The 9,493-nt window shown below is 39.5% G+C and overlaps 1 protein-coding gene across 1 annotated transcript; it reads right to left on the bottom strand.

The window, feature by feature from the left end:
* Positions 1-755: 755 nt before the first annotated feature.
* LOC118558307 (zinc finger BED domain-containing protein 4-like) lies at positions 756-2,383 on the bottom strand. Its single transcript, XM_036128831.1, has 2 exons — positions 2,291-2,383; positions 756-2,179 (listed from the first exon to the last, which is right to left on the bottom strand). The coding sequence occupies exons 1-2, from the start codon at positions 2,368-2,370 to the stop codon at positions 1,648-1,650; spliced, it is 612 nt and encodes a 203-aa protein (XP_035984724.1). The 5' UTR covers positions 2,371-2,383; the 3' UTR covers positions 756-1,647.
* Between the last annotated feature and the right edge of the window lie 7,110 nt (positions 2,384-9,493).

Below are 9,493 nucleotides of genomic sequence, written 5' to 3'. Positions count from 1 at the left end.
TTGCAAGCTGAGTTTTAGAAGCAGTCTATGTGGTATTTCCTGACAGTGTGTGTCCTTTAGACCGCTGAGTTTTGTTTATTGTCCAATCAGAATAATTTGTCAAGTAGGTTTATTGTTCTGGATCTTTAGACTTTAGACTCTCTAAAGTCTAAAGTCTTTTCTGTCAGCTCATTATAGCTGGCAGCAGATATGGCTAACTAAGCAAACGTTTTCCCTTCAGTTGGTGATTCTGATCATGTTTAGTTGCCTTGTTTGCTTGATCTCCACATTATCAGTGATTGAAGCACAAGACTGGAAGAACATAAAACAGTTTTTATTTGTTCTCAGATCTAGTTTGGGCTCCAAATAAAGGCTTGTTAGGTTAACTAGACAGGATGTGGCTGTAATAATTTGTGTGATCTACTAATATGAGAGTTGTGATAACTAGTGTTGCGCCGATACCATTTTTTGGCCCCGATACGATACCCGATACCTGGCTGTGCAGTGTCGGCCGATACCGATACCATCTGTTTGAAATTGATGTGTGTGTGTGTATATATGAAGAACTGCATACTACATGGATGTAAAATAATTGCCATCATGGCTTTGTCAAGCTGCTGCTTACCTTTGTGAAGCAGGAAAAAAAGACTAATACAAAGTAAATCCAGTAGAACTTTTTATTGCCTACCTGGAACAGGTGACAATGGTTTAATAAACTTTTGGCCAAAATAGTGCAACATGAAATTGAAATTATAACATGTATAATAGTAGTGCAACAGTAACAAAGTTAAAATTATATTAATAATTGTAATGAATTGATGTGGTGAATCCAAAGTTAAGCCAAACACGGAGCTAATGCTAAAAAAAGGGTTTTTATTGAAAAAGATGACGGATCCTCCAGGGTGACAAAAAGGCTGGGACAGACTCAAAAAACAGGACAGATAATTCAGGGTAACCGACATATAACATAAACAGAGGCTGCAAAGCTCTCACCATGAGGTAACGGACAGGAACGAGACGAGATAATCCAGCAACTAAGCAAAAACGAAGGCGGGCTTAAATAGGCAACAGAACAGGAGAGCAGGGCGGGTCTAATTAACAAAAACAGGTGGAGGTGATAAAGGGAGCATAAGATAAATAAACAAAAACCTAAGATAAGGAACAAGACTAAACGGACACAGGGTGAAATAAAAACTAACAACAAAGGCCAGACAACAAAAATAGGCTAAGCATAAATCCAAAACAAGAAACAGAAATAATCCTAAACTGAAAAAATAACCAGAACCACAACAGAACATTACAATAATAGAATAAACTCTTAAAAGCCCTGAATTTTTGCTCCCAAATGCCAAAATAGTGCAACTTTCATAAAATTGTAACATTTATAATACTAGTGCAACAGTAAGAACGTATAATTATATTAAAATAAGAAATAATATACATATGAGGTATATTTGAATGATAGCTGCATTAAGAGTATCTGAGGTAAGAACAAATAGGATTTATCAGAACTGACATAAGAAATAAATAAAATACCATTTTAAGTGCTAGTTTCCTTCCAACAAGTTCTAATTGCAAAACCCACACTGAACAAACTAAAACAAGCAACGGAAAAAAATAAATTCACATTAGTGACAGATCTGTCACACAACACCTAGTAGTGTTTACTCAGTCTTCTTGAGGATTCAAGTCTTTGGGGTTCAAGCTCAGGTACATTGGCAGATTTTTCTTGAGGAAGATCAGCGTTTCTACATGATCTCCTGACAGCCTATTCCTCTTCTCATCAAGTATGTTAGAGGCTGTGCTGAAAAGCCTCTCACTATCTACGCTGGTGGAGGGAGCGGAGAGAAACTTTGCAGCTGTAGTAGCCAGGGAGGGGAACCGTTCTTTATTCTTTCCCCAGTACTCGAATGGGCTCTCTGTGCGGTGGATTGTTTTCTCAGCCAGATATGTCTCTATCTGTACCTGTATAGCTGTGCTGCTGGCCCCACCTTGTTCAGCAGCATGCTCTTGAAGGAATTCCTCATACAGCCCCTTAAAGCAGCTGCTTGCGTTGGGCTCTGCTGTCATCCGTGGGGCCTTACTGGCTGGGTCTGCTGCCTCAGTGGTGGTTGTCTGCAGTGAGGACTCCTCATTTTTCTCCACCTCTTGGGTCAGTGCACTTCTTGCAAGCTTACTACTCTCTGCACTTGTGAAGTATCTGCAGTAACAAAGTAAACAGAATGGTATATTATAGCTGTTAGCTCATATATGCTGTTATTTAGCACTGCATTTAATTACACACTAACACAAGATGTTTAAACTAACATACCTGTCTTTGTAACGTGGGTCTAATATGGTTGCAACAGAGTACAAGGGCTCCGCCTCAACGGTCTGGAATCTTGTGCCCATAGCTGCTAGAAGTGTCGCCTTCTAGCAGCTATGGGCACAAGATTCAAGCTATGGGACAGTTTCAAGTCTTGATGTGGCCAATGGGGAATGTTTGAAGTGCCCAATTATTTTTCTCCCACTGGCCAGCGCATCGCTCACATTTTTCTGGGACAGCAGTCCATCGTGCACCACGAGTTGAATCATGTGCGAGAAACATCCCAGGCTGGAGACTCCCAGGTCCCTCATTGCCTTCTTCATATTGCTTGCATTGTCCCAAAGCACGACATGGACCTTTAATAATAATAATAATAATAATAATAATAATAATAATATTAATAATGTAATTATAGTAAAAATTAACCACAACATCCTGTCTTTGTATCAGCCTTCCTATCTCTGTGCACCAGCAGCAACATCACTCAACTCCATCGTCATAGCAACACACAAATAAGCCACCCATCCCTTGAAATACGGAATCGTCCCGTATTTGGCAGTTAAATCATGCGTCCCGTATTTAACGGGTAAGGGACGCAATTTATTCCGTATTTTCATGAATAGACAAGTCGCTCGGATATCGACTTTAAATGTTGTGGGCACGACACAGTTGAGCGTCCAGCTTTTCTCCCTCCCACTAACAAAACACAGGGTGGTGGCATCCCTTATTTTCGTTTCTGAAAGGAGGCAACCCTAACACACACACACACACACCTTTACTTCTACGCCTCAAATTATTGCCGCAAATTACTGCAGCATTTCTTTCAAAGTCTAGACTAGAAAACATACGTTACCTTTGACTTCGGGATGCTCCAGTTGAGCAGCATGCTCTCTATTGCTCCTGCAATTGCTTCGCCCGTGTGTGATCCCTTGAATTCATTGGCATGAAGAATGACGCTTTCCGGTGTGAATGTTTCCACGTCTACCCAGTGGGCTGTCAAGCTAAGCAGGGAAAGTGGGGAGACTTGGCTGGTCCAGAGGTCGGTTGAAAAGCTTATGGCCCCTGCCTCCGCTAGCTTTCCTAAAAAATACTCCGTCACTTTATTTTTTAGTGCAGGGATAGTCGTCCCTGTGATGTATTTGCGACTTGGGACTTTAAACTTAGGTACTGCGTGAGCCATAAAAAGCCGGAAGCCCACGCTTTCAACGAAGGAGAGGGGCAGGTTACAGAGAACAGTCATCTGGGTTATTTTCTCGGACATCTGTCTTGCTGTTTCACTCTTCTCGTCCCACTGCTCTTTCCCGCGAAGTGAACTGACCAGGGTTTGTTGCTGCGGTCCTTCCCGGGTTCTCTTGGCCATCCTGAACTCTTTGTGTTCGTTCACATGTTTCAACTTCAAATGTTTGATCAGGTTCGATGTATTGAAACTGCCCTGTTTAACTCCACCTCACAAAACGTTCAGGTCGCAGATCTTGCATTTCGCCAATGTACTCGACGGCGTTTCTATCGTACTTCCAGACCGCAGACATTTTCTTCTTTCTTTCTTCTTCTGGTTTGTTTTCCCACCGCATGAAAAAGCTGCCCCGGCATTGGTTAAGAGCGGCTATTGCCCCGCTCTTATCGGTCTGGAGCAGGCCAATAGCGATAATTAATAGTAGTGAGTATCGGGAGAGAGAAGGTTGCGTTCAAGTGACATACAAACATTAAAATGGTATCGGTGCCCTATTTGTTGGTACTCGCCGATGCCAATACCACCATTTTAGTGCTGGATCAGGGCCCCGTCCGACACTGGTATCGGTGCAACACTAGTGATAACATCAGATTATAATTTGTGTTTTCATTAGTTTATTATAGTTTGTAGGACCACACACATTGAGAGACCTAAATCTGCTTATTACAGAAAGCAGAAAACATCACTTGGCCTGGTCATTGGATCTGGGGTCATCCAGGCATTTAACCAGAGCCCACCCTGAAATCACCACCATAGTGAGCTGGACATTAATTTTAGAAATCATCATGGAGTAGAGGATCCATATTGTGGCAGTGTAAAAATTAACTAAGAAACCTCATGTTAGAACAGACACTGAGGTGGAAATGGTGGTGATGGTAAGAGAACTTCCAGCCTGCAGGACTCTGAGCTCCAAAGACAAATGTCAGAATAACTTTTAAAAGATGTAAAAAGCTGCTCAGCACTAATTAAATGGGTTCCAGTGCTTTAAATTCAGTAAAACGTTTAACATTCATTATTAAAAAGTCCACAAATAATTTTCAACAAGCCATTCTATTAAAATGTAAATAAAATACATCCTTAACTCCTTATACATCGTTATATCTTGAAACCTACCTGCCTCATTTCCTTCCTACTTCTTGGTTGAATGAAAATATCTTTAAATCTAGATCAGCCAGAGTTAAGAATCATTTTGGTCGTAACTTTATTCAGTTTTTATTTTATCACATTTGTGGAGCTAAATCTGGAGCTGCTGAGATTTGGTTCCCTTCTTTCCCTTTGACTCCAGACTAGATGATCCAGGTACAGAGCTGAAAGCAGCAGCTCAGAGTTCATGTGTGATTATGGAGAAAATGTCACATCATTCATGGTGACTTTTCCTCCAAGATGGCAGGAGGTTGTTGTGATGAGAGGTGAAAACGTGTTAAATGTGTTCAATAAAGCACAGATGGTTAAAATGTGTAAAAGACAAAATAAAACTGTAACTAGTTTTCTGAATAAGTGGAGATGTTTCAGTGACAGGAAGGAAGAAAGAGGAGGAGGATGTTCAACATTTAGAAAAGATCATCTAACATGCAGAGAAATAAGTAAAGGAACTTATCTAGAATATGTAGTAATAGAGAGAATAATAAATGAATATGTAGTAATAGAGAGAATAATAAATGAGGTTAATTAATTATAGTTAACTATTACAATCCTTGTAAAAAAGTTAGATCTGAATCAGTTCATGCAGATTAAAGGTGGAGATAATCAGTAATATCTGGTGACTTTAATGCACATGGAATATTATGGGTAAAAACAGAACAGATGGAAATGGAGAAATAGTAGAAGAACATTTAGAGGGTAATAATTTATTCTGGTAAATGATGAAAGATGGACCAGAACAGATGTTGATCCAGGAAATGGATCAGTCCTTGATTTAACACTAGTGTCCAGGAATATTTCAGCTGGTTGTGAAATGGGATTTATTAGACGACTCGTCTGCAGGCAGAGATCATTACCCAGTTTTCTGTAATATTCTCCTCACTAAGAACGGCTGGCAAGGAAAATTAAAGGGCCGAGGGTCTTTAATGGTGCTGAATAGGAACTGAATATATTTGTGAAAGAGAAGTTCACCAGATAGATTCACATGATGAAACCCATTTTAAATTAAATTTTATTGATTTTTTTCATTTTCTAAACAACAAAAACAGAAAAAGAACAACGACCAGATCATCAACCAGTCTTGGGTCAGAGCTGTGTTGTCACAAAGTCTCAGATCCTCCATGTAACAATGATCCAATTACTAATTACTACCTTTAGTTTTATTGCATCAGTAACATTACTGCAGGTTCCCAACGTCTATCGAACACATTCATTTAAAGTCTGGTCAGGTTGGTTCTTCTCTCCATTTGGTACCTGGCCCAAACTTTCAGCACCACCAGTTATAGGATGGAGGTTCTGCCTTCAACCAATCAGTTGTTCTGCATTTCAAGGCTGCAGTGAGCAGCAGATTGAAGAGGTAGAACTTTGTTGGTCCCTCTGACCATCTGAGGTGAGACCCAACAATGCAGAACTGGGTTCTGGTGATATGTTGGCTTTAAAAGCTGCTTTGAAGCCTCAGATCCATCCATTCAGAACTCATCCAGCTTGGATCAGGACCATGTAGCCTAGATCAGTGGTTTTCAATAGGTGAGGCGCTCCTCCCCTGGGGGGCGCCAAAGAGTCACAGGAGAGGCATGAAGAAATATAAGACAGCGCTGCCGCCGAACTCTGTGAAACCGGTCATCATCATCTGAACGGGCTGCATGATCAGTTCTGAGAGTATTTTGGAGAGGAGCCACTGGGAAACCAGTGGGTCAGAAACCCCTTCTCTTTCCCACCCACAGTCCACGATGAACTGAACATCCAAGAGGAGGAGGCTCTTGTTGAGCTCAGCTCAAATCTGGACTTAAAACAGAGACTGGTGGAAATGCTGATTACGCAATTCTGGTTGAGAGCGAGTTTCCCCATGTGTCCGCCAAAGCCATGAGTCCTGATGCCCTTCACCTTCACTTACCTGTGTGAATGTGGGTTTTCCACTCTCACCCTGATCAAAAACTAATACCGGTCAAGGCTACAAGGGAAGGATGAGTTGCTGGTGTTTCTTTCTTCTCTACAACCCAACATAGAACAGCTTTGCACATCACAGGCACGTCCTCATTGTTCGCATTGAGAATGTTTGAGAACATGGTTGTTAAAATAGAAACAGGTTTAAATTGTGTATAATTGGCCTAAAAAGTAAATCACAATATGAAATATGTTGACGTCTGTTAAATTCAGGTTATCTTTTTTGTTATTATTATTTCAGTTGACGTCTCCTGTTGACGTGAGTTCAGTTTGACGTTGGCGTCTGTTTAGTTCAGTTTGTCTGCTGTTGAAAACAATCGTTTATGAATTTGCTAGTTATCTTTACCTATTCCAAGGGGAGGCTCACATTCAATGAATTTGAAAACCCCTGGCCTAGTTAAATAAGAGATGTAGTAAAAAGTCTATGAAGTAAACACTAATAAATAAGAAATAGTTTAAACATGGTTAATTAATTTATTCTTGCTTTATTAAAAGTATTCATCTTTAAAATATGTTTACAATGTGTTCAAACATCTATTTGCATAGTTGTAGTTCATTTTAATAACGGTACATGTGAGAAGTGTATTTTCCTACGCTGAGGCAGTCATTGAATGCATCATAAGTTTGGGTGAGAGAGCGCAGCGGAGAAGCCGAGAGATCCGTGTTAAACATCTCCATGTTAAACTGGCTTGTTTTTGGACTATAAACAGTAATGTGTGCCGTGGTTTGTCCCCACGATGATCCACAGTGAGTCAGTGAGCTTTAGTCCGAGGTAGAAGACACTGAAGTTTCTACTCGAAGCTTTTTGGACTGTGTTTAGCCGCTAGCTTAGCATAGCAACTAGCCGATGCTAACAAGCTAGCTAATGTACTCTAGGCTAACTCAGCTGGACCTAGGAGCTTGTAGAGGATCGTTACCCAACCGGACAACGAGAGATTGGACCCAGCTAGAACTCTGAGCCACCCGGAAGCTTTTAGAGGACCTCTGGAAACGTTGGAGACGAGGACCAAAAGTTAAGAGAGAGATTATGTTTATTTTTGGGGGTCTGGGGGCGGAGTTTACTGAACCCCTGTTCCAGTCTACTGATCTCCATTTATTCATTGGATTGCTGATTGGCCATAAAAACTGAAGTCACTGGCCGCCATCTTGCTACTCCCTACTCTCACAGAACCCCATAGGATTTGGTTGCAACAACAAGCAGTTTTCTGGCTGAGTGAAAACGTTTCACAGGTAATTCTACAGTCAGTGGATGTACTAACACTATCAACTACTAGGAAATTAGGTGCTGAAATATTTTACATGTTATTCATTTTATATATATATATATATATATATATATATATATATATATATATATATATATATATATATATATATATATATATGTTTTTGTATATTGTTATTTATATATTTATATATAGATAGAAATTAGGTGCTGAAATATTTTACATGTTATTCATTTTATATATATATATATATATATATATATATATATATATATATATATATATATATGTTTTTGTATATTGTTATTTATATATTTATGTTTTTTATATTATTTATATATTTATGTTTTTTTATATATATATAAGTAAATAACATGCAAAATATTTCAGCACATGACTTTCTCAGTACTTGATAGTTTTAGAACATAACATAAAAGTATACGGCATTTGACATTTTAAAAGTCTTAAGCCTCCCTGAACATTCCTCCAGTAACATATTCCCTAGTTACTGGAGGAAAATATGGCGGCTGGTGGCTTCACAGTGTCGTGTATTATATACGACCAATCCAGTGAATAAATAGAGATCAGTGGTTCAGTCAGCTCCGTCTCATTTTTATCCGACCAGACATGGAAGTAAACGTGTATTTTGTTAAAAAGTGAAAAAGAAGTGTTAACATGTTATTATTCAGTTAGTGGGTTAAAACAGAAAAAACCCACAACTGTTAAATAATACTGAATAAAATGAAGTAGTTTTATTTTATGGACGGTATTATTACACTGTTACACATTAATCTATGGGTTTGTTATCAGTGTAGATCTATAACCTCATTGGTGAATCAGGCTGAGTTTCATCAAGCCTGTATGGTCTGACATTTTCCCCTCAGCAGGAACACTTAAAGCACTCAGGGGTTCACGCTGCGTCTTTATGCTGATCCAGCTGCTGATGTTTCCCTCTTTTCAGCTCCATGAACTTCTAGCCTGTTACAGTTTATAACCATCATCACCTTTCACAGCGACAGGTTTCTCATCACAGTCTCTGCTCTGACCAGACAAATCTCCTCTATTGCTCTCCTCAGGGCGCTCTGGTGCGTAATTACCAAGCTGAAGGCTCAGTTTGAAGTTGTTCTCTGAGCGTTTTGTTTGTGGTCAGAGCGAACGGAATAATGACTTTCTGCTTCGCTTTTAGCTCACTAATAGTCTTTATTGGGGAATCCTACAGGAAATATAGCACTTTTTATGCATGTCCACACCTAAATTACATTTAACGTAATTATGCTCACCTGAATTAAAGAGCAAGGCAGCATTTCATTAAAGCACCGCTGGTTCTGTGTGGTTAAAAACAAAATAGCATGAAACACAGCTACTGACTCTCTGTTACGTCCCAGAAAGGGGCCAGCATATTTAAGGACACGTAGACAGAAATGAGGGTTAACAACAATAGTTTATTTTCAAAAACCTCTCTTGGACTTCTTTTTCAGGTTCTTTCCTTCTCTGTGGAGGGAGAGGGGAAAAAAAGAGAGTGAGTTTAAATACCCTCAGTTTCTCTGTGTCCAAAAAAAAGGGAGAGTGAAAATGGAAAAAAAAAAAACATATCTCTCCAAAGTATTAACAGAATGTTGGACCTGGTGAGCCGATCAAAAGAACACAATGCTATAGTAGAGGGCCAAC

This window comes from Fundulus heteroclitus, unplaced genomic scaffold (genome assembly GCF_011125445.2).
Source record: "Fundulus heteroclitus isolate FHET01 unplaced genomic scaffold, MU-UCD_Fhet_4.1 scaffold_122, whole genome shotgun sequence".
In the NCBI taxonomy this organism is placed as follows: Eukaryota; Metazoa; Chordata; class Actinopteri; order Cyprinodontiformes; family Fundulidae; genus Fundulus; species Fundulus heteroclitus.
The sequence above is the reverse complement of the archived record's forward strand: the minus strand, read 5'-3'. Positions and strand labels throughout refer to the sequence as shown.

What these genes read in the sequence shown, in the direction of transcription:
- LOC118558307 (XM_036128831.1), bottom strand. Translation starts at nt 2,370, where the DNA reads ATGGGCACAAGATTCCAGACCGTTGAGGCGGAGCCCTTGTACTCTGTT. An exon ending in GACCCACGTTACAAAGACAG is followed by an intron (nt 2,180 to 2,290) that starts GTATGTTAGTTT and finishes TTGTTACTGCAG; the next exon opens with ATACTTCACAAGTGCAGAGA.